At 39.7% G+C, this 25279-nt stretch overlaps 1 protein-coding gene across 4 annotated transcripts in view; it reads right to left on the reverse strand.

Annotated features, from left to right (window-relative positions):
* Positions 1–25279, reverse strand: part of CBL (Cbl proto-oncogene) — a 97186-nt gene that overhangs the window by 8408 nt on the left and 63499 nt on the right. For 3 of the 4 annotated variants that reach the window (XM_006054398.4, XM_025266770.3, XM_006054400.4), the window contains 13 exons: positions 24452–24608; positions 23492–23613; positions 23023–23160; positions 21079–21166; positions 20585–20716; positions 20174–20377; positions 14935–14994; positions 14174–14305; positions 13708–14088; positions 11901–11995; positions 2557–2697; positions 2073–2173; positions 963–1145 (listed from right to left, as the gene is read on the reverse strand). In XM_006054398.4, coding sequence (XP_006054460.2) covers positions 963–1145; positions 2073–2173; positions 2557–2697; positions 11901–11995; positions 13708–14088; positions 14174–14305; positions 14935–14994; positions 20174–20377; positions 20585–20716; positions 21079–21166; positions 23023–23160; positions 23492–23613; positions 24452–24608 — 1934 coding nt within the window. The remainder of the gene's footprint in view (positions 1–962; positions 1146–2072; positions 2174–2556; positions 2698–11900; positions 11996–13707; positions 14089–14173; positions 14306–14934; positions 14995–20173; positions 20378–20584; positions 20717–21078; positions 21167–23022; positions 23161–23491; positions 23614–24451; positions 24609–25279) is intronic. The other variant, XM_006054399.4, reaches the window with a different exon arrangement.

A 25279-nucleotide genomic window follows, 5' to 3' on the forward strand; every position in this document is an offset into this window, starting at 1 on the left:
TTGCAAATCTGGGGGCGGGTGGGGGTGGGGAGAAAGCCTCATCTAATAACAATGTGCTAGTATGAGATATTACTGACCCACTGTCAGTCGGGTCCATGTGTTCTTCAGTCACACGGCTGGGTTTTTACAGCTTTAAGGGTTTTAGTGTACAGCCTTCCTCTCATGGCAGGACAACTTTCTAAAGACACCATGCACTTGCCCTACCGACGGGGACCACGCTGCCCTGCACACACAACATCTGCAACACGCTTTACACTGAGCATCAAATTTTCACATGCATTACTGCCTGAGTAAGTCAAAAAACATTTCTGAGGGGCCAGAGCAGACACTAGATTTCTCCCTTTACAAATCAAGGAACAGAAATAAGCCGAGGTCACAGTGAAGAAGCATTAAACAAGGCTGGGTGGCAAGGGATCACTGCCTGTTTGGGCAATGGAGGCCATGTATCTTTTTTCACCAGCTGTCCTAAAGGCTGTGTTCCGTTACTAAAGTGACAGAAACTCTGGCCGCTGCGTTCCCAGGCGGCCACAGGTGCAAGGACAGCCCTTAACAGTCGAGGTCCAAATGTGGGCTGGCTCCAGGCCCACTGAGTGTGCTTTCCAGAGCCAGTACGCCTCCCTTCCAGCGGGACAGGGCCTAGAAGTCAGGAATGTGTGCTCTGAATCATCAAGCTGAATTATCACTGTCATCACGCGTGCTCAGATGAACCAGAAAGCCTACTACCCCCAGCACAGGCAGAGCCAGGGTGTAAGGAATAACCTTATTTCTAAGTCAGGCAAAATTCTCAAGAGTCTAAATCAGCTTTAACTTCCCAATTTGGGTCCCAGCACCAGCTTTCCTCCCACTTTGGTCCACTCCTTTTGGCTACTGACTTACTGTCCCTAGGCAGTCATCTCTGTTTTGATATAAATAGGGAGCCACACAGCATTTCTGGGTAAACCTGAGGGAGCCTGGAGACTCACGTGTGGGGGGATCACCTTCCAGGGATAGCCAGCCAAAGGAGGAACTGGCGTTGGAGATGTCGGAGAGCGTGCGGCGGGCCAGCACCGCAGGCACGGGTGGCTTGGGGACATCATACCCGTCCTCTTCGTTTTCTGACTCCTCAGGGCCAGTGTTGGCATGGGCTGCAGCCAAATTCCCTTCACCTAGAGAAAAGTTCGTGCAGTTATCCTCTTTTTCTAATGTACTTCTCTAACATTTCAGGACAGGGACATCCACTCATCGAACATATATGGCATCAGTTACTGAATATCCATTATGGGCCAAACACTGTGTGGCCCTGTGGGTAGAAATAAAAGAAACAAGGAACCTAAAATCTGCACCAATCCTGCAGCTCTACTTTTCTAAATATGTCAAAAGCAACCCTGGCCAAGGTTAAGAGCCACTGAAATCCAAGACTCAAGCACCACTTTACAGCATTCAGTCAATATTTTCATCTGCACTTCACCTTGGAAGATCAGCCAAAGGGCCCTGCTGTATGTACTGCCTTCTTGAACTTTCAACTTGGTAAGCTAGTTAACATGGGAATTGAGTAGTCACCACCCACACACACAAGAATTTCATCAATGTTGAAAAGCAATGGGAGTAAGAGGGAGCTAGCTGCCAGCACTGCAGGTCCAGGCCATATAACACAAGGGCCGCCAGGCCCTGAAGGATGAAAAACCCAAATGGAACTGGCTGTGTGAATGAGAAATAAAAGAGAAGAAAGGCCTTTACTGCCATAGATCAAAGATATTTTGCAAAGAAAATTATTTAAGAATATTTCACTTAGATCAAGCTTTCATTGGCCAGACATTACCAGCTCATTCCTCCAGCACATCAATGATTGTTAAAGCAGCAAAACTGGGGACTTCCCTGGTGGTCCAGTGGCTAAGACTCCGTGTCTCCAATGCAAGGGGCCCAAGTCTGATCCCTGGTCAGGGAATTAAGATCCCACATGCCGCAACCAAGAGTTTGCACGTCACAACTAAAGATCCCACTGCAACTAAGTGCTGCAACTAAGACCCGGCATAGCCAAATGAATAAATAAATTTAAATAAACAAACAAATAAAGTAGCAGAATGACTACTCACCAAAGGTACCACTCTCTGTGACAGACGGTGCCACCTGGGACTGAATATTATACATGGCTTCGTATGTACAGCTATCGACCTGCTGGTCACAGTCACATGTTCTGGAACGGAAGGAAAGTGGAATAATGATCTTCAGAAACAGAACTCTGTTATCTGCAAACTTACCAGGAGTCACTTATTCACAACTTCTCTAGACCCCGATTCTATCAAGATACCACTCTCCCTTCACCCGTGTCACTACTAGTAAATATCATAAGATTGACTCCTATTATGAGTAACAGCTGTGTATGTTTTTGAAATTACTGTGATGCTGAAGAAACGTTAAGTGGAACTGCTTACAGCTGCCAGAAGCTTAAAACATTAGCGGCTACACACATCTTTCTGCTTTATTTTTGGCTGGATAATGCTATGTGCAGGCAGCAAGCCAAGCAGGTGAGTGAGTTGGTGTCAACTGAATTCCCTAACAGGACTATTGTGAACCTACCGTGAACTCTGTGCTATCTCCGGAGGCCACTTCACTTCTGGCTTTTGAAGTCCCACGGGCCTAGAGGAAGGAGTCATATACTCTGTGTCCTCCTCACTTTCACACTGCTCCCCAGGGGGCAGCTTTGGCACAGGAAGAGGTCTGGAAGAGGAAGAATAAAAAAACAGAAAGAATGAACTGCTTTGCAATTACCTAAAGTAATTCGAAAATCACTGTGGCAGAAGAAATATATAACATCCTCAGATGTTCAAGACACTCCTAGTAAAAAACAGCAAGCATGATTCTAAACACATAAGAATGGCAATGAGTATATTACCTGTTGCCAATTACTGTCTGACTCTAGGTGGTAAGATTCTGCTAACTTTTTTTAGCATTGCTCACCTGTGTTTTTTAAATATTCTTATAACACATACTATTTTCATAAAGAGAAAAAGGTCATTAAAAGGGTAATGCAAAAATTTTAATTACAATTCTTTTTGTTGATGTTAATAAAAATATAAAATTGCACCATTTACTCATTAAGCATTTTGGCAATACATACTTTAAAACATTCACATTCTCTGTCACAGTAATTTCACCTTGGCTCCATCTCTGGCTATGTAGAAAGATACACTGAAGTAAAGTCATTACATTAAAAGCTTTTAAACAAAATAAATATCCAACAACAGGAATGATTAAATATATGATGTCATAAACTTGCAGGAGATAGTGAAGGACAGGGAAGCCTGGTGTGCTGCAGCCCATGGGGTCGCCGAGAGTCAGACAGGACTGAGCAACAACAAAACAGTCATGTTATGTAATAATATGCAACTGTTAAAAGTGAGGATTTTAGGGTGTGGGAAAAAAAGGAACCCTCTTACACTGTTGGTGGGAATGCAAACTAGTACAGCCACTATGGAGAACAGTGTGGAGATTCCTTAAAACTGGAAATAGAACTGCCTTATGGCCCAGCAATCCCACTGCTGGGCATACACACTGAGGAAACCAGAATTGAAAGAGACACGTGTACCCCAATGTTCATCGCAGCACTGTTTATAATAGCCAGGACATGGAAGCAACATAGATGTCCATCAGCAGATAAGAAAGCTGTGGTATATATACAGAATGGCGTATTACTCAGCCATTAAAAAGAATACATTTGAATCAGGTCTAATGAGGTGGATGAAACTGGAGCCTATTACACAGAGTGAAGTAAGCCAGAAAGAAAAACACCAATACAGTATACTAACACATATATATGGAATTTAGAAAGATGGTAACGATAACCCTGTATGCGAGACAGCAAAAGAGACACAGATGTATAGAACAGTCTTTTGGACTCTGTGGGAGAGGGAGAGGTGGGGATGATTTGGGAGAATGGCATTGAAACATGTATAATATCATATAAGAAACGAATCACCAGTCCAGGTTCGATGCAGGATACAGGATGCTTGGGGCTGGTGCACTGGGATGACCCAGGGGGATGGTACGGGGAGGGAGGTGGGAGGGGGGTTCAGGATGGGGAGCACATGTACACCCGTGGCGGATTCATGTTGATGTATGGCAACGCCAATACAATATTAATACAATTAAAATAAATAAATTAAAAAATAAATAAATAAAAGAAAAAAAAGTGAGGATTTTGAAGAACTTTATAACTGAAAGGAAGAAGTGACCAATATATAATGCTAAGTTAAAAAAAAAGGGAAAACATAACACTGCTGCTGCTGCTGCTAAGTCGCTTCAGTCGTGTCCGACTCTGTGCGACCCCATAGACGGCAGCCCACCAGGCTCCCCCGTCCCTGGGATTCTCCAGGCAAGAACACTGGAGTGGGTTGCCATTTCCTTCTCCAATGCATGAAAGTAGAAAGTGAAAGTGAAGTCGCTCAGTCGTGTCCGACTCTTCACGACCCCATAGACTGCAGCCTACCAGGCTCCTCCATCCATGGGATTTCCCAGGCAAGAGTACTATATTGATCTAAAACATAAATACATTTTATATCCCTACAGCCACGGCCAAGTAACAAGTATTGTCTGACCGTGTGCCTATAACAGCCAGCTATAAAAGCAGGAAACTATACAAAAGAAAGAAGCAGAGGCATATTCTCTTTCCAGAGGCAAGGAGAATACACTGCAATAAGCCCCATATTAGGAGTTCTGAACTTGACCTTTCGATGTAGTTTTCAACAGACTGAGGAGAGAGGGATTGGAATTTGGGAATACCACGATGGCCAAGACACAAGGAGTCAAAAATCCTGGAGAAGGGAATAGTAGAGAAATAGGTTTGAAATGCTGCCTGCAATTTTCCCTAGAGCTACTGTGAATCCTTAAACCATGTATGCATGGGACAAGATTCTGAGAAACCAAGCAAAAATCAGTAGTACTTTGGCTGTCTTGCCAAACTAGAGAGACAAAGTTGAAAGTAACAAATATGGCCTTTAAAATAGTTATAATTTATATGTTCAAGAAAAAAGAATTTTATTAGAAAGCTATACATGAAAAGTCTAGAGCCTAAGAACACAGTATTTGTTAGATAGATTCTGGGGCCGATTAGAAACTGAAAAAAAAAAAGAAAAAGAAAAAGATTAGGTAAGTGAAACAGAGTAAGAACTATTCCAACTCAAGTAAAGAGAGGAAAAAGAATGGAAAACATGGAAATGACCAAAAGAGCTACACGAGGTATGATGAGAAGACTGCACTTTCAGGTACCTGGAGTCACAGAAGAGAGACCTCACTGCTTCAGTCTTCTGAAGAAATAGAACACACTGGAAACTAACACAACATTGTAAATCAACCAGACTCCAATAAAAATTTTAAAAAAGAAAAAGGAAATAGTGGCTGAGATTTTCTATGCTGATTTTTTTGTGGGGGGTTGGAGAGAAGGGGCTGCACTGCACGGCTTATAGGATTTTAGTTTCCCAAACAGGGACTGAACCCAGACACTTGGCAGCGAGAGCACAGAATCCTAACCACTGGACCATCAGGGAATTCCCAGTGGCTGAGATTTTCTAAAACTGATTAAAAACATCAAATGACAAAATCCATAAACTCAAAAACCTTAAGCATAAATATAAAGAAAATTACATGGGCACATTATAGTAAAACTGCTGGGATCCAAAGACAAAAAGGTGTTATAAGTAGTCAGAAAAAGAAACATTACCCTTAAAGGAGCAACATTACTCTCATTTCCAACAGAAACAATAAAAGTCAAAAGACAGTGTGATGATGATATTTTTAAAGTGCTGGAAGACATGGGTTTAAATTGCATTGGTCCAATTTATGCATATTTTCCCCATAAATGCATACTATAGTACTACACAATTCATACAGTTGGTTGAATTTGGATGTAAAACTGTGGATACAGAGGGCGCACTGTAGTTATATCTGGATATTCCAATACATAATGGGTTGGTGCCCCTAATTCCTGAATTGTTCAAGGGTTGACTGTACTATACTTAGGAAAAAATCTTTAAAAAATGAAAGATAAAAGATATTTAAGTCAAAGAAAATTTAAGTGAATCCATTAATAGAAGATATACTAACACACCCTCCTCTTTCTCTCCCTCTGTTGCTCTAAAGGAAGTTATTTAGGCAGAAGGAAAAAGATTTCAGATGGAATGGTGGCAAAGCAGGAAAAAATGAAAATACTAGAGGATAAATACGTGGAAATTTAAATATCCTTGAAGTGTTAAGAGGCCCTGATTCCAAGTGGACTCTAATGATCACGAGTCAAGGGTATATGTTGGAATCCCGAGGATAACTGTTAAAAGAATATAAGGAGTGAAATGGTATAATAAAAACTATTTTACTCCCAAAGAAAGAAACTAGGGGGAAAAAAAATGAGCAAAGACAGGAAAAATGGGGGAAAGGGTAGGGAACAAGTATTTTAAAACAAAAATGCTAGACTGGATTTAAGGGGGAAAAAAGCCAGCAAGTATATCTATATATACTGCTTACAAGAAACATACCTTCCAATATCCCTTCAGCAGGAAAGTTGAAAGTAAAAGGATGGAAAAAGTTCAAGCAAACACTAAAAGAGAGCTGAGTCCAGGGGTTAGGACTCTGATACAGACATTTTAATATAAGTCAAATTCCATGGGGTCACAAAGAGTCGGCCAGGACTTAAGCAACTGAACAATAACGATAAAGCAGACTAAAGCTGGTTAGAAGTGCAATCAGAGAGTAAACAGAGTAACAAGAACAATGATTATTTAGTCAATAATTCTACATTTCTATGTACCCTAAGTACACAGACTAAATACACATAAAGTGGACAGAAATAAGCAGAAAAAAGAGAGATCCACAATTATAGGTGGAGTTATTAACATAACACCTCTTAGCATTTGACAGAACATGTAAATTTAAAAAAAAAATCAGCAAGGAAATAGTACATTTGAATACAATTAACTAACTTGACATATACAGAATGTTGTGCCCAACAACAGCAGAATATTCCTTTTTATAAAATGAAAGTGGTATAACACATATGGAATTTATCATAAACTAGTCAATAAGGAAGGTCCCACAAGTAGTACAAATTTAAATCACAGGGTATGGTTTCTGACCACACTGGAAGGAAGCTAGAATGCAGGAACAGAAAAATAACTAGAAAATCTTCCAATATTTGAAAATCAAGGAACATATAAACAACTGATAAGTCAAAGAAGAAATCACAAAGGGAAAATCATCATATAATTTGAAGTGAATGATAAAGAAAACATGACATATCAAAATCTGTGGTTTACAGCCATAGCATCTGTTATGGACTCAATGTGTGTATCCTTCCCAAACTACTGTGTTGAGGCCCGAATCCCCAGTGTGGCTATATGTGAACATGGGGCATCTGAGGCAGAAACTAAGGCTGGATGAGGCCATGAGGATGGGCCCCAAGCCAACAGGATGGTGTCCTGATATGAGGAGACACCGGAGAGCCTGCTGTTGCTCTCTATACCTCTCCCTCGACACATGTATGAAGGAAGAGCCATGTGAGAACATAGTGAGAAGGTTATGCAAGCATGTAAGCCAATAAGAGATCCCTCACCAGAAACCAAATGCGCTGACATCCTGATAGATCTTGGACTTCCAGTCGCCAGAACTATGAGAAAATTAAATTCTGCTGCTTAAGCTGCCCAGTCTGTATGCAGTATTTTGTTATGGCAGGCTGAGCATATTAACACAGCACCCAGCTCATGGAGCTAGATAAATAACAAGTAAAGCCTAAAGAAAGTTGGAAGAAAAAAATATAAGAGGAGAAAGCAATGAAACAAAAAGCAGATACTCAATGAGGATTCTGGGAAGATGGTAGAAGTTGTCTGATGTAACCATTTTGGAACTCCAGAGTCTGTTGAAGGCTTGTAACTGCCAGGTAAAGGTCAGGATGCTAAATTGCTATTAATTTCAGTTCTGAGCATAGTAGCAGCTATCCATTCCCAACCCTTGTCACAGGGCAGGCAGCTGTACAAATGTTCCTGGAGCAGCCTGACATAACATTCAGGAGTCAAGGTGGACAAAAAGGACTCAGCCCCTCAAATATTGGGAATCTGTGTTCTGACCATGGATTGCTCCTGTTCACAGAGGTGCTGACAAAGGGCAGGCGCAGCAGCCGCTGCTGCCCCTCCCGGCACTGTTCTAAGTCCCTCTCACTCTGGCTGAAGTGACTTCCATGAGATTTAAAGGAAGATGTGGAGAAAAATCAAGAAAACCATGTGGAACAAAATCAAAGTATCAATAGAGGCAGAAAAACCTAAGAAGAAACAAAAAAGAAATTCTAGACTGAAAAGTAAAGTGAAATAAAAAAAAAAAAATCACTAGAGGGATTCAAAGGTAGACTTGAGCAGCAAGGAGAAAGAATCAGTGAACTTGAACAGAGAACAACGGAAATTATCAAGGCTGAGGAATAAACAGAAAGAAAAAAAGACTGAAGAAAACCAAACAGAGTCTAAGGGAGCTGTGGGACATGCCACCAAAGGACCAACATACACACGGTGGGAGTCCTAGAAAGAGAGAGAGAGAAAAGGGGCAGAGAGAATAGATGAAGAAATAAGGGCCCCAAACTTCCCAACTCAATGAACACAAACAGCTGAGAAGTCCAACAAACTCCAAGTAAAAGGAACTCAAAAAGACTCACACTCTTAAAAGACAAAGATACAGAAAGAAGCCAATCATCAGACATGAGGGATCCTCAATGAGATTATGAGCAGACCTCTCATCAGAAACTTTAAAGGCCAGAAGACAGTCGGCTTATATATTCAAAATGCTAAAAGAAAAGAAGCTCTCAACCAAGAATCCTGCACAGGCATACCTTATTTTACTGCACTTCACAGACGGCACTTTGTTTTTTTTAATAAATTGAAGACCTGCGGCAGCTCTGTACCAAGCAAGTCTACTAGCACCATTTTTCTAACAGCATTTTTCCACTTCATGTCTGTGTGCCACATTTTGGTCATTCTCAAGGTATTTCAAGGTTTTTCATTATTATATTTGTTATAGTGATCTGTAATCAGTGATCTCTGATATTACTATTGTAAAAAGATTATGACTTGCTGAAGGCTCAAGTGATGGTTAGAGTTTTTTAGTGATGAAACATTTTATATTAAGATGTGTGTGTGTGTATAGGACAAAATGCAACTGCACACTTAACAGACTACAGCATAGTGTAAATACAAAATTTATATATACTGGGAAACCAAAACCAAAGAATTCAGGTGTCTCACTTTATTGCAATATTCACCTTAATGCAGTGGTATGGAACCAAACCACAGTATCTCTTGAGGTATGCCTGTATCTGGTAAAATTGCTTCCAAAATTGAGGAAGAAATCAAGATATTTCCAAATAAACAAAAGCTGAGGGAGTACATGACCACTAGACCTGCCCTGCAAGAAATGCCCAAGTCCTGCTGGGTGAAATGAAAAAACTAGACAGTAACTTCAAGCTGTATGGAGAAATAAAGACTTGCATAAAAGTAAATACATGGACAGTTATAAAAGCTAGTATCATTGTAAGAATGGTTTGTAACTGTACCTTTTTTTTCCTACATGATATAAGAGACCAATGCATTTAAAAGGAAAAAAATCCATAATTAACAGTATAAAAGCTAGTTTTACTGTAACTTTGGTTGGTAACTCCAAATCTCTTTTTCCATATAAATTTTAGGAAACTAATGCACTTAAAAGAATTAGATCATAATCTAGTTTAAAAGAACCAGGGGCACATAATATATAAAAATGTAATTTAGTGACTCAACAACCAAAGGGGTGTGGTGGAGCAGTAAAGGAGCAGAGTTTTTACATGCTACTGAAGTTAAGCTGGTATAAATTCAAATTATACCGTTATAGCTTTGGGATGTTACATATAATCCCTATGGTAAACACAAAGAAAGAATCTATAGAATATACAAAAAAGGAAATGAGAAAGGAACTTAAAACATTTCACCACACACACAAAAAAACTAAACAGAAAACAAAGTAATGCAGGAAATGAGGGACAAAGAAACTACAGGGAATACAGAAAACAAACAGCACAATGATAGAAGTCCCTCCATATCAGTAATTGCTTTAAATATAAATGAGATAAACTCTCCAATCAAAAGACAGAGACTGGCAAATTGGATTAAAACATACGATCCAATGATATGCTATCTATAAGAGACTCATTTGAGACTCCATGACACAAACAGGCTGAAAGCCAAAGGATGGATTAAGTTATTCTGTGCAAATAGTAACCAAAGGGGTGTGGGGAGGAGGGAGCTATGCTAATATTCAGACACAATAGACTTTCAGTCAAAAAAGGTTACAAGAGACAAAGAACATTACATAAACTGGAAGATTTAACAATTATAAACATTTATAAACCTGAGATCAGTCCTGGTTGTTCATTGGAAGGACTGATGTTGAAGCTGAAACTCCAATCCTTTGGCCACCTGATACAAAGAGCTGACTCACTGGAAAAGACCCTGATGCTGGGAGGGATTGGGGCAGAAGGAGAAGGGGACGACAGAGGATGAGATGGCTGGATGGCATCACCGACTCAATGGACATGGGTTTGGGTGGACTCCGGGAGTTGGTGAAGGACAGGGAGGCCTGGCGTGCTGTGGTTCATGGGGTTGCAAAGAGTCGGACACGACTGAGCTGAACTGATACACCTAATGACAGACCATCCAAATATCAATACATGAAGCAAAACCTGAGAGACCTGAAGGGAGAAACAGACAGCTCTACAATAACTGGAGATGTCAACACCCCACTCATAATCATGGGCAGAACAATCAAATATAATATAAGTAAAGAAACAAAGGACTTAACACAATAAACCAATTAGATGTAACAGACAAACACAAAAAACTCTACTCAACAATAACAGCATAAACGCTCTTCGCATGTACAAACAGGACACCTTACAGATGGACAATATGTTAGGCCACAAACTAAGTCTCAATAGATTTTTAAAAATATCATACAAAATATTTTCTCTAATCACAACAGATAAAGTTACAGATCAATTTAAAAAAAAGTAACACAGAAAAGTCACAAAACTGTGGAAATTAAATGACACTCCTGAATAACTGTGTAGCTGAAACCATACTGGCTCTATTCTGTGAGCTCCATCTTACACCTGCAGTCCCATGCCTCCCCCTTCTCTGTGACTGGGCTTTAGCCTGCTCACAAGGAATATGCCCAAGCCAGGTAACTTCCCCATCAACCTTTACCTTTGTTTCATCTGAAATGAAAACTGGAAGAATAGCTTCGGCTGACATAGGTGATTAATGGTCTGTGAGGAATAATGGCAAGAGATTTCCCCCCAGCTCGCCCCACCGGGTTCCTATTGCTGCAGACGCACTTCTCCTTCAGGAGTCAGAGCCTATCTCTAGCTTTAGCCCCTTCACACTCCCTTGCTCCCCTTTCAGTGACGCACAGCGCAGCTACAAGTGCCTCTGTGGGTGTCTGCCCAATACTGCCTATATGTAAGTTTCCCACAATACACTCCTCGTTGCACCTTATTTTTGCTTTTTTGGTCTCAAAGTTCCTTTTCATTTTTTGTTGTTGGGAAAGGATGTTTGCTATGACCAGTGTGTTCCCTTGACAAACCTCTCTTAGCCTTTGCTCTGCTTCATTTTTACTCCAAGGCCAAACTTGCCTGTTACTGCAGATATCTCTTGACCTCCTGCTTCTGCATTCCTACTATGCACATATACACAGAGAAAATAATGGAAAGAAACAGTCCAATACATGATAATTTTTAAATAATAGAAATACAGGTCGATTTTTATTTTCTTCTTTACAACCCTCTGGGTTTTCTAAATTTCCTATAAACAAGTTGTTTGAAAGTATCAACTCTACTGTATGAAATACAGTTTTAGTAAACTTACCTGGCAGCCAGAGAATAAATGGCATTGGCAGATGAGGAAGGTTTGATTTTGGGATGCTCACACTCTGCACCTGCTAATGGGCTGCTATTCATATTCTGGAAAGAAAAGAGTTTAAAAAAAAAAAACAAAAAACAATGTTCTTAATATAGCTAAGCATCTCCTCTTATTTAATCTATTCAAAATAACAAGAACAGTCATATAGACAGAGACCTCATCCTCAATGCCATGTTTTGGGCTTACTATATGCGACAAAAGTATAGTTGAAGGCTCAAATATAAGGGTTAGGGAGGACAGATCTAAAAATGAGGCAAGGAAATGGGAACTGTTTGTTTTAATTCTAGAAAGATTTGAGGAAACTTGCTGTCTGCACAAATATCATTCTAGCTTTAAAAATCTACATATTTTTCTATATTGATGCCACTGAAAGTCAAACCTAATCCACTCTCACTAATTAAGACTGCCTATCCCACAAATGCCACTTAAATGCTAAGTTACCTTCCCCCTTCCCTTTCAACCAAGAAATACATAGTTCATTTAAGGACCACAGCATTTCTCAACTTTACCCTCCAGTTCTATCTTCTTGGGTTTCTAACTAGCCACTGGCCAATTCTTCCTTTAATGGCTTGTGTCAAATTCAACATGTCTATCCCTAGTTAGCCAGGTTAAAAACTTCTGGGGTGTGTGCATATGTGTATATATGTATATGCGACCTCTCATCCTTTTTTCCACTGACCAACTGCTTTCAATACTCACTGGGTCTTTGTTTCATGCTCCCTAAAGTCTCTATCTAATCAGGCTCCCCCTTCTGCTCCTGGACCAGGAGTCTCCCTCTCGTTTACCCTGTACCAGCTATGTGGAACCCCTCTGTGGTTACAACCACAGACTCTCCCACACTCATCTGCTTTCCCTCCATCCCCTGTTGCTCCAAATCTTTGCTGAGAAATGTATGTCGCCCCTTCATGTGCCTCCCCATTCCAACTCCAGCTTTCTCTACACCGTTTCCACCCTATTTTTCTCCACAGCATTCATCAGTATGAAACATCTTTTATATTTTATAGTTTACCCTGTTTATTTTCCATCCTTCCTTCAGTTGAATGTAAATTTTTTGAGGGCAAGATTTCTTGCTGAGCACATAAAGAACCAACAAAAGAAGGAATACACCACTCCCACCCCCGGTTCTATCCCATATCTCTTGCTTATCCAAAGGACTGCTAACCTGTCTTTTTTCCATCCATTCTCTTTCTAATCCATTCTGCATACTATTCCTAGATTCCTCTCTTTAAGCCATCATTTTGGTCACATTACTGCACTAATTTAATCTTCATGTACTCTTCATTTATACCAAATAAATTCCAATTCTTCTGGGAGAGTGTCCTCTAGTCTAGCAACAATGTTCCTTTCTAGCCCTCTTTCCTACTCTGATACACAAAACTTCTCCTCTCAAATTAAACACTTCTTATTCCACAATACATCTTAAGCATTTCTGTCATTGTAGGTCTATCTTAAAACAGTATCCACTTTGGAAAGGATACTTCAGATTCAGATGCCACTCTTCTCATAAAGCCCTCATGATTGCTCTATCTGGAAATGATCTTTTCTTTCTCTAAAATTAAAGTGTTTTCTATTTATACAACTCATAGCAGAAATATGCTTATTGCATTAATAAACATATTAACAGATATATTTCTCGAAAATAGGGATGATATTATCTCTGAATCCAGTACAAAACATACCAAAGAACATTCCCCATCAATGTCATCCACAAATATTTGTTACTAAGATAAATAATTTCAAAATCAGGACTCACCATGGAGGTATCCAGATTGAACGTGCTTCCGAGCCTAGGTGTATCGGTTCTGGGTTCCATTTGTGAGGGCAATGAAAACGGAAGTGAATGCCGGTTGGTTAATTCTCTCCCTGTCCAGGGGTCACTAGGGTTTGGGGCAACTACTGGTACTTTGGGGATTGGCCGATGCAGCCATGATGCTTCTCCAATGCGGCCAGAGGGGACAGGGGGCAGTTTGTCTCTGGATGGACAGTCGCCTGGTGTACAAGGCAAGGGGCGTCTCTGAGGCCGGGTTTCTGCTCCACCAGAATACGGCCGGTCTGGAGGGGGTGGCGGTGGAAGATCTCGAAGAGTGGGAGGTATTGGTAATGGTTTGTCCTTATGAAGAGAGCCAGAAGGAGCCTATGGAAGCATGATGGAAGTAATCAAATTCCACTAATCCACAAAAAAGAATCAGAAAAAACTGTAGAAATGGATAATGCTTTACCTTCGAAGCAGTTCCAAGACCAGAAGCACTTGAAGGGATAGATATTCGCTGCTGTAGAAGGTCAAGTCGTGGTGGCACTGGGGGAAGGGAAGCTTGTGGGGCCATGGAGAATGGAGAAGGAGGTCGTTCCACCTAATACGAGTAAAAATTTCCTAATAGATTATTCTTGTTTTGAGTAGGGGTAACTCTCAACTCCTAAAGATGTAAAGAAGTACAATATGAACAGTGATTATACCAATGAGCCTGACTTTGGCTTACAGAAGTGCTTTCTGAATTATTTTTAAGTTACCATAAGAGGGCGCTCTCAATCACAAAAGTACCCTAGAGATACAAGCTACAAAGCTTATATCTAGAAACTGCTGTGCTGTAAGAAGCTTCCAAGCTTACAATTTTAAAAAAACTTTACGATTTTACATCTCTTAATCTTCAGAAGAAGAAAAATATTTTCAAGATTAAAAAAAGAAAGTCGTATTAAAAGAAAGGGATACACATTAATCTCTCAACAAATCATCTAGGAAAATAATGCTTAAGGAGCAGAATGAAGAAAAAAATCAAAGTAAATAAATTCTCCAGAGGTTATTATGATTCAAAGAAAAAAGAGAGATTTATAAGATAAAGTGATCAGTGGTATTATTAAAAAGCATCTTGTGTTCTTCCAAAGAAATGTTATTTCGATTCAGTAATTAAAAGCAATGATTTTTTTTGTCAATTTGTATTCCAAAAATTGTGCCAAATCAAAACAAACAAATAAAATGTATAACCTTTTCCATTTCCCTGCCCACAGCAGGGTGATGAATAGCTGATAAGCTTGTCCAAGTAGGCTGTCAAGAGATATACGAGAATTTATACAAAATACTACTTTGCATTTGCATTTCCTGAAAGCAAAACAAATGGAAAATAGGCAAATATGTATTACAAGCACTTATGTAAAATGACAGAAAAACAACCATCTCCATATTAAGTCCTATCATTAATGCCAGGAGGGGAATGAGGGAAAAGGCCTGCATTACAGGTTGCTTGCTCTGACTCACACCTAAGAACATGGCCTCCAAGGCAATGGAGCACGAGCAGCGCAGCACCTCAAGGGTTAAGAAAGTGAAAAGCCAAACTCACTCTCCCTCCACCACCAACATCTAGACAGTCACTGCACCTTCCCTGGTGGCTCAGATGGTAAAGTCTCTGCCCACAATGTGGGCAGACCTGGGTTCAATCCCTCAGTCAGGAAGACTCCCTGGAGAAGGAAATAGCAACCCACTCCAGTATTCTTGCCTGGAAAATCCCATGGATGGAGGAGCCTGGCGGGCTACAGTCCATGGGGCCGCAAAGAATCGGACTGAGTGACTTCACTTTCTTTCTTTCACTGTATCTTGTTATTTTTCCACAAAAGACTGGCATATCTATATTTTCCTTTTCATTCTACCAACCTCAGACCTAATTTATCAAAACCACCTTCTAACAATTCTCCCAACTTTCTAGTTTCTTATCTCACCAAATCATTTTGCTCACCATTACCAGCTTAATCATCCTTAAATCCTCACTAGCTCAAAAACCATCCACCAGTAACTCCTACTTTCCCATGTCATAAAATGTCACTTTCCTGCCTGGCTTTCATGAGTCTAATTTGGTCTCCCTAACCAATAGCGTTTTCTGTAATTCTCTATTTTGGAATTCCTACCTCCTTAACTTTCTTCAAGTTGTTTCTCAGTTTGGAAGGCCCTCTCTGCCTATTTTGATCCCCTCAACCATCCATCCCTCCTTCTCATCCCTAAAGGGCAGAGGGTTGAGCTAATCAATCATATTCTTCAATTCATGCCTCAATATCATAACCAATCCCTAAAATGTTCTTTTATCTCAACATATAATAAAGCTCAATAAAAGGATAAAAGTGCATATGCGGAAGAAATTACAAAAAAAAAAAAAAAGAGAGCATTCGCAAGACCTAAGGGATATAAATATCCATATAGAAAGTGTTCATTACATAGGTAGCCCAAAGAAAGAAAAGAAACCCATAACCAGCCAAACAACAACACCCTTTTCAGGGAATCAAGGATAAAGACTACGGCTTCTGAGGACAGAGAGAAAGGAGGCATCAAAGAGCAAAAATATGCTAGAAACTAGAAGTCACTGAGGCTGTAACAATTCACAGAGGTAAAATTTTTTTTCAACCCAGTAAGTCTATATTTAGACAGTTTGAGGGCTGAATAAAGACATTTTTAAGATATCAGATGTCTCAAAAATTTCACCTCTCACCTTTTCACAGAATGCTATTTTGAGGGCATACTCTACTCAAACAAGGAAGTTAAAGCAAGAAACAGAAAAACATGGGAGTTACGAAATCCAACACAGAGAGAGGCAATGACGTCCCATGATGATGGCGAAGAGAGACCTCAGGGAGACAGAAGGCAGCACACTCAGTGGAACACCAGTCCACACTGGTGCCAAAGCATAGCAGACTCCCATACATCAGTATACTACATTACATAACATCTCCTTTATTAATACATGCACAGAATTTACTCCACAGAAAATTACATCAAGAGGACGTTCAGTAGTGGCAGGTACAAATTGAAAACTAAGGAAATAAAAACAAATCAAATACTTCAGAAAAGTGCAAGGTTGTAAAACAAAGCAAAAGTAATCACATTATAGTATATTACTTGAAACGATAGGGAGCAAAAATCATTTAAACACTGAATACTGACTGAACCAAAAAACATTCCAATTAACTACGGTCGGAAGTTAGGGAGTAGGAAGGAGGAAGATAAGAGATTTAAATCCTTTCCTAAACACATAACTAATATTGAAAAATCAGGAGAAAGCAGTATAGCCTATGGCTAAAGAACAGCTTTAGCAATGGAAAAATCTGAATGGGACATGGAAGCTGGAGGAGATGGAAGCAGATAACTGACATTTTTAGCAATTCTTTTCAACTTTAAACAACAACAAAAAAACCATGTGTATTTATCACAAGGATATTTTTAAAAGTAGATTCACTATTTTAAAAACAAATCAAAAGTAAGCAACAAAACAATAAGCTACTGGGATGTGATGAAGCAGGTCCTCTCACAGTTGCACATACTTTAGGAGGGACCTTAGGGCAAAAAATACGGGGAATAAATTTTAATGTCTATCCAAAAAAAGTTACAGATATTTTTACTCCAATATTTATTCATACAAAGTAGATAATGAACTATAAGGTACAAAGAATAAGATGAAATACCCACATAGAAACTACCTTTCAGCTAAAAAAAATGAAATACCATTGCTTTCTGAAATTCCCATATGCCCTACCACTAATTATATCCCTCTCCTCTCTCAAAGAGTTTAAATGGACATACTCTTATCTAGCAATCCGACTGTTAGCAATTCACCCTACAGACAGACTCACAAAAGAATGCCCATAAGGATCAATTTCAAAAAATTTAAAATGTACTACTCAAATAGTCCAGATTTCCTCAACTATCCATATAGCATAGACACATTTATCAATCCCCGTTTCAATGTCTTTTTAATTCCCAAACATCCAAAGCAACTACTATGTGCTCACTTGTGAGTAGCCAATTACAAATGAGAGGTGACTCTTGTCTTATAGGAACTTACAATGGGAAATTATTATTTTTTGGTCACACAACATGGTATGTGGGATCTCAGTTACCCAGTCAGTCAGTCAGTCAGTCAGTTCAGTGCTCAGTCTTGTCCGACTCTTTGTGACCCCATGAATCGCAGCACACCAGGCTTCCCTGTCCATCACCAACTCCTGGAGTTCACTCAAACTCACGTCCATAGAGTCCGTGATGCCATCCAGCCATCTCATCCTCTGTCATCCCCTTCTCCTCCTGCCCCCAATCCTCCTAGCATCAGAGTCTTTTCCAATGAGTCAACTCTTCACATGAGGTAGCCAAAGTACTGGAATTTCAGCTTTAGCATCATTCCTTCCAAAGAACACCCAGGGCTGATCTCCTTTAGAATGGACTGGTTGAATCTCCTTGCAGTCCAAGGGACTCTCAAGAGTCTTCTCCAACACTATAGTTCAAAAGCATAGACTCTTCAGTGCTCAGCTTTCTTCACAGTCCAACTCTCACATCCATACATGACCACTGGAAAAACCATAGCCTTGACTAGACGGACCTTTGTTGGCAAAGTAGTATCTCTGCTTTTCAATATGCTATCTAGGTTGGTCATAACTTTTCTTCCAAGGAGTAAGCGTCTTTTAATTTCATGGCTGCAGTCACCATCTGCAGTGATTTTAGAGCCCCCCAAAAAAATAAAGTCTGACACTGTTTCCACTGTTTCCCCATCTATTTCCCATGAAGTGATGGGACCAGATGCCATGGTCTTTGTTTTCTGAATGTTGAGCTTTAGGCCAACTTTTTCACTCTCTTCTTTCACTCTCATCAAGAGGCTTTTTAGTTCCTCTTCACTTTCTGCCATAAGGGTGATGTCATCTGTGTATCTGAGGTTATTGAGATTTCTCCCGGCAATCTTGATTCCAGCTTGTGCTTCTTCCAGCCCAACGTTTCTCATGATGTACTCTGCATCAGTTACTCAACAAGGGATCAAACCCAGCAGTGGAAGCAAGGAACTCTAACCACTGCCATGGAATTTCCAGGCATAGACTGCCATGTAATTTCCAGGAAATACTTTTAATAAATTATTACCAGGTGGTAAGTTCTATGGCAGACATTTCACAGTATCCCAAAAACACTTAGTCAGACCTAGATTATATTTGGGTAAATATGTGTGAGTTAGGGGTAGGAGAAGCAGGGTATAGTCTGGAAAGATTTCTCAGGATATGAAAACTGAGCTAAATTACATAGAAACTATCAAGACAAAAGCATGGAGAAATCTTTGATGATTCAGACTCCACAAAACACAAAGTGGAAAGGATTATCAGGGCAAAATGCCTAGAACAGAGAATGTACTGACTAACCCATTAAGTAATGAGAAGTCACTAAAGAGCATGAGGCAAAGGAATGAGATGATCAAGGTGTGTGTTGTAGACCAATGACTCTGGAACCAGGGAGAACCTATGCTTCTGAGAGCCTGAAATAAGGCAGTGGCATTGAGGACACAGAGGAAGAGACAAACGGGACACAACCATTGAAGAGAATCCCACCCACCTTCTCAGAATTTATTGAGCACCTACCATGCGCCAGGCAGTCGGGTGCTGATACAAAAGATTCTTCTGCACCAAAAAATGCCTCCTATGAAAGCTGTAAAAGCCTAAACTAGAGAACTGACAGCATATTAGAACCTCTGTCTGCCCTATATTTATTAAAGTCTTTGGTGACTGCCTTCCTTTGAATTAGCGAATAAATCTCTGTTTTATCCTACCGCTGATGTAACAGAATTTGGCCACATCCTTTCTTGGCCTTTATCTTTCCTACCTTTACTAGGGCCTTTCTAGTTTGTGTAGTCTCTGTACAGTGCCTCCTACCACCCTCCAATCACTTTAGTTGCCATTTATTTGGTTGTTAACAAGCCCTTGTTTCTCCTGCCTAAACCTAACTTTCCATTGCCGAGACTTCACTAGAGAAAAAAAACAAAGAGAAAATATTCTAGTCACAGTAGCAAGACACGGTCCAATTCTTTTACTCCCCTTTCATTTTCTCCACCAAGCTATCCAAGTAGAACCCAGTTCTAGGATACAGACAGTAAGACCATGGGCCTGGAAGGCAGGATGCCTGGTCACAGATTCTGGCTCAACTTACTAGTAGTATGACCTTCAGCAAATTCCTTAGTCTCATTGTTCTTTGATTTCTTCAATTGCTGGATGAGGATAATAATAGCTTCTACTCATTGGGTTACATGAATATGGATAAGTACAGGATTATGAGTTAAAGTAGTCAAGTATTTAGCATGGTTCTCTTTCCCATGGTAAATGTTCAGTAAATATTAGCTATTATTACTCCTTGTATTTTAGATGTTGTTAAGTGATCTACTGCTTTAGGACACAGCTGATGATAGATTTTGCCACAATCTATTAAACTGTAGACTTACCTTGGCACCAGCCAATTCCTTCATCATGAAGAGAGAATCATCAGCTCGTTCATCATCATCATCCTCATAATTTGGGGAGGGAGCTCCCTCTGCTCCTTGCCTCAACAGGCTGCCACTTCCTCTAGGATCAAAGGGATCAACCACAATGGGCTCAGTACCTTTAATTTCACATCGGCAGAAAGGACAGCCCTGGCCTTCTGATTCCTACAAAGGAAATAGGAGATGGTGACACACACATCTGAAAGTTCTTAAAATATTCGTCCACTAAAAATACAGTACCTAAAAATGAAGAAAGCACCAAAAGTTTAGGACCTACCCCACAAACCATTCTTTATATCCATAAAGGATATACAATCCCCAATTCTTCACTGTGATTATTTAGCTGAAAGAAAGCAGGGTTTGGATCCATACCTGCCAGGATGTTAGACAGGATGTGCACATGAGGTGGCCACAGGGCTCAATCTTCACATCTTTATCATTCTCAGCACATATTTTACACAGTTGGAATGTGGAACCCATCTCACAGTATAATTCATATTGCTCCTTTGATTAAAAAAGAAAAAGATTATTCGGTCCGCTACAAATATTTGTTGAATGAATGAATGAATGAATGCAACTATAAATGCTAAAAATAGGAAAACTGAAGGTGGTTACTTGTAATACTAATCTTTGCCTGGAAACAGAGTGTCACAACAGTGAACAGGTAAAACAGAAAGCACCTAGTCTTGGTCCTATTTTAAGAAACAGGGTTTAAAAAGAGACCACACACACGTAAATTCACTAATCTAGTTGATGGTTTAAAATTTTAAGTGTTCCAACCACTTAATGTAATTCTGTCAGTTCTACAGAGAAATATACAGAAGCTTGGGTCTAGAAATATGATTAAAATGGAAAACAAAACTCACCTGGGTCACTTTGATGTGGTCTTGAGGAGTTGGTTCACATAAGCCTGTCAGGTCAGGATTCTGATTCCGTCCATCAGGAAATAAATAGCTGTAAAAAGAGTAACTAATCTTGGGGGTCTACTGAAGCCAATTTATCACTGCTTACTAGTACAGACAAATGTTATCTAGGAATTCTCTCACTCTAAAAGGGCAATTTAGGAGAAGTGCAAAGAGAAATTTTATTAGTACTTCAAAAAAATTAAATAACACAGATCAGTTCTAAGAAGATACTCTTCAAATACTGACATTCTTTCTCCAGGGTGTCACAGGCTCTATTTTAATTAAGGGGTTGACAAGCTTTTCCTGTAAAGGGCCAGTTAGTAAATGTTTCAGGCTCTGCAAGCCACATAAGTCTGTGTCACATAGTCTTCATTGTTTTTAACAACATTCTGAAAAGGAAAAACTACCTTAGACACAGACTAACAGACATAGTCTGTGCACCACAACTTACCAACTCCTATTTTTATCTGTGGATGACCACAGATTAAAGTGTGAATTCTCAATTTTAAAAAATCGACATTTGCTTCAACCAAAGACCTTAAAACACCCTTGTTTACAGATTTGACACTAAGAGACCCCAATTTGAAAGGAAAGTAACAAGAAGCAAATTAAGCCACGGAGATCAACTACCAGGAAGCTTCTAGCATCAAATTGCTCTGACATCTGGTGAAGTACCCCTTTCAGTTCTAACATTACTGTAGAAAATGATGTGTAATGGAAAATGGATTTTCCTAATCACTTTAAAACATAAGTAGTTTTCTCATACCTGGTCAACTGTTAGTATTCTTAGTGCTTACCAACTGATAATCAATTTGAATTCCCAAAGGAATAGGAATTCTAGAAGAAATAGGAACTTAAGTCATAAATATTAGCAGAGATTACAAAAACCCATAGCCTGAAGAAATTCTGCTGAATTAAAATGAAGTTAGGATGAAGGCCACTGAGCCTGCTGCCATCAGGAACATTTAAGTCATCCTAATTTTGCCTAGTCAAATAACTGGTAACATTTTACATTTTTTTAAATATTTATCTATTTATTTATTTGGCTGAGTCAGGCCTTAATTGCAGCAGGGGAGATCTTCACTGTGTCATGAGGGATCTTTCACTGTGGCACTGAAATCTCTAGTTGCAGCATGTGGACTTAGGTGCTCTGCAGCATGTGGGATCTTAGTTCCCCAACCAGGGATTGAACCCATGTCCCTTGCACTGCAAAGTGAATTCTTAACCACTGCACCACCAAGTGACACAGACTTATGTGGTTTGCAAAGACTGGTGAAATATTTACTATCTGGCCCTTCACAAAAAAAGCTTATCAGCTCCTTGATTAAAATAGAGCCTGTGGCATCGTGCCCTGGAGAAGGAGTGTCAGTGTCTGGAGGACAAGTTGTGGTAGCTCACTCCTGTCTTTGTGTCACTCTTTGTGACCCTCTGGACTTTAGCCTACCAGGCACCTCAGTCCATGGGATTCTCCAGGCAAGTGGGTTGCCATTTCCTTCTCCAGGGGATCTTCCCAACCCAGGGATCAAACCCGTGTCTCCTGTGCCTTCTGCACTGCAAGCAGATTCTCTACCTTTTGAGCTCTAGGGGAGGCCCCTATGTTTGGAGAGTACTATATATTTTAAAATCTAATACAGACCTGAAAAAAGTTAACGTGTGGAAAAAAAAGAAAGATAAAATCTACTCAGGGTAACAACGGTAATAGTAGAGGAAAAATTAATTTCACTCAAGGAATCTTTTTTAAATAAAAACAGAAGTCCTACAGAAGTTGAAAATTCAAACAATATAAGCTGTTAATGTTTCCTGAATCTTAACCTGTAGAGAAAACCTGGAATAAAGTCATTAATGATGCAGTTTCACAGCCCTAAGTTCCTAGACTCTAACAGATGATAAACAGCAGGTACTCACAAGCCTTCCCTGAAGCCATCAATCAGCGCTTGGAAGAGAGGTTTATTGTGAGGGATTGTCTGGAGAATGTTCCCATCAGCAGTGACATACCCAATAGCCCACTGACCCAGACGAGTACAGCTCAGCCGGAAAATGTAACTGAAAACAGAGAAACAAAACCTTGATTACATATGCTTGCATTAGGGTGGAAGATGAGACAGAGACGAAAATCAAAAAGACCATCAATAATAGATTCTTCAATGACTCCACACCACAAGGAAAAGGCACAAAAGCTTAATTCTTAAGTGGCTTGAAAGCATTTATCAAATCATAGTATCTGAATAAGTCAATTCCTCTGATAAACAGACATCAATCCTACCACAGAAATGTGGCCACTGGGGAACTAGTAAAAGATCATGTTTCCTCCTTTTCAGCAAAGGTCACAGAATAAAATTCAGGTGAATAAACCTCTTTGCTTCATTCCACTGACCTGCCAGGTTTGTGAATGAATTTCTGGAGTCGTGCTTTCACTTCATCATATGTCAGGAAAGCCATGTAACCAGGATGAGTTACAGCAAGGCTATTCCAGTTCCTGAGCAAAGAGGACCAGGGCTAAGGAAACAAGAGATCAATCAGACCATCCGGCTCCAAACATACAACCAGCCTCAGAGCAACGAAGAACAAAAGAAAAAACCACCTCAACACTCAAATATAAATTCTCCATTTAGTGTCACAAATTTTCAACCATATTGTTACTTTAAGGGAAGATAAACATGTTTGGGAAATAAAAACTTTGAAAAGCTAAGAAGAAAATAACACATGCTTATAGGGAGAAGCTAACTGTGCAAAATACAGAAAATTTTCAAGCAGCTCTAACCTGCTGGAGCTACTAGAGTAATGATGAGGTTAAACAACAGACAAAAACAGAAAAAACAGGGCAAGGCCTGATGTTCAAGTAAGAAGTTCCAAATAAAGGTTTATGCAAGGTTGCATATACACACATTATTTTTAGAAAAGGAAAGGAATTGTGAACCATCAATACATCTCAATATTAGTCAAGAATTTTAATACCACAGGAGAAAAAGCTGGAAACATACATAAATGTCCAGTAACTGAACTCAGGAAGTATATTATACCCATTTTTAGGGTAAAACACAGAAATTAAAATGATGCAAAGAAAAAAAAATGATGTAAAGAAGAACATTTAACAACAGAGAAAGATTATAAATATGAGGAGAATAAGCAGATTATATAGTTACTCTTTTTACATATATATATACACATACATATAAAATACAGAGTAGTTTTAACCTTTTTTTAAACTATAGTTTCTAGAATGAAAATACTTTTATAATAGGCAAACTCCCAAATGTCCAAATGTTATTTTTTTAAAAGGTTCCCCTTCAGAAAAGTGGCAATAATTAGTTCAGCCAACATTTTAGCATCCTACCTGAAAGAGTCTTGTAAAGATGTCGAATTCAAAAACTGAAATATAATCATTGCAGGTCAGATCAATAGTGGATTTCAGAGCCATGGCCTCCAGCCCAGAACTGATGGGATGTACTTCATGAAGGGCCTGTCTGAAGCTCTTCCAAGGGACTATTGTCCTAGGATGAGGGTGGGGGTGAGAGAGAAGGCACAGAATAAGATAGCAGATAATTCCAGGCATTACTACAGTCAAGGAAAACAGTCTTTTTAAATTCTCAAAATCCACTTTAATTTTCTTAGAGAAACTGAATTATATTTTATACTGATAACAGAAAGGGCATAAATGATACGTTTCTTAACTTCCTAATGAGTAAATTAATAATGCTGCTGCTACTGCTAAGTCGCTTCAGTCATGTCCGACTCTGTGCGACCCCATAGACGGCAACCCACCAGGCTCCGCCGTCCCTGGGATTCTCCAGGCAAGAACACTGGAGTGGGCTGCCATTTCCTTCTCCAATGCATGAAAGTGAAAAGTGAAAGTGAAGTCGCTCAGTCGTATCCGACTCTTAGCGACCCCATGGACTGCAGCCTACCAGGCTCCTTCATCCATGGGATTTTCCAGGCAAGAGTACTGGAGTGGGGTGCATCTTTTCCCACTTTTCTTTGGCAGAATGCCACAAGTTAATCCCCTTTCTCACCTTCAGACATTTGCTGTATTAGAGAAGCAGGAAGAGAGATGAGATTATCCTTTTTGTATTAGAGATGTAACCTGTGGCCAGATCTTCACTCACTGTATTTAAACTAACCTTTTAAAAGCACATAAAACACCCTGATTCTTTTGAGGAACCCA

Source organism: Bubalus bubalis, chromosome 16 (genome assembly GCF_019923935.1).
Source record: "Bubalus bubalis isolate 160015118507 breed Murrah chromosome 16, NDDB_SH_1, whole genome shotgun sequence".
Classification (NCBI taxonomy): Eukaryota; Metazoa; Chordata; class Mammalia; order Artiodactyla; family Bovidae; genus Bubalus; species Bubalus bubalis.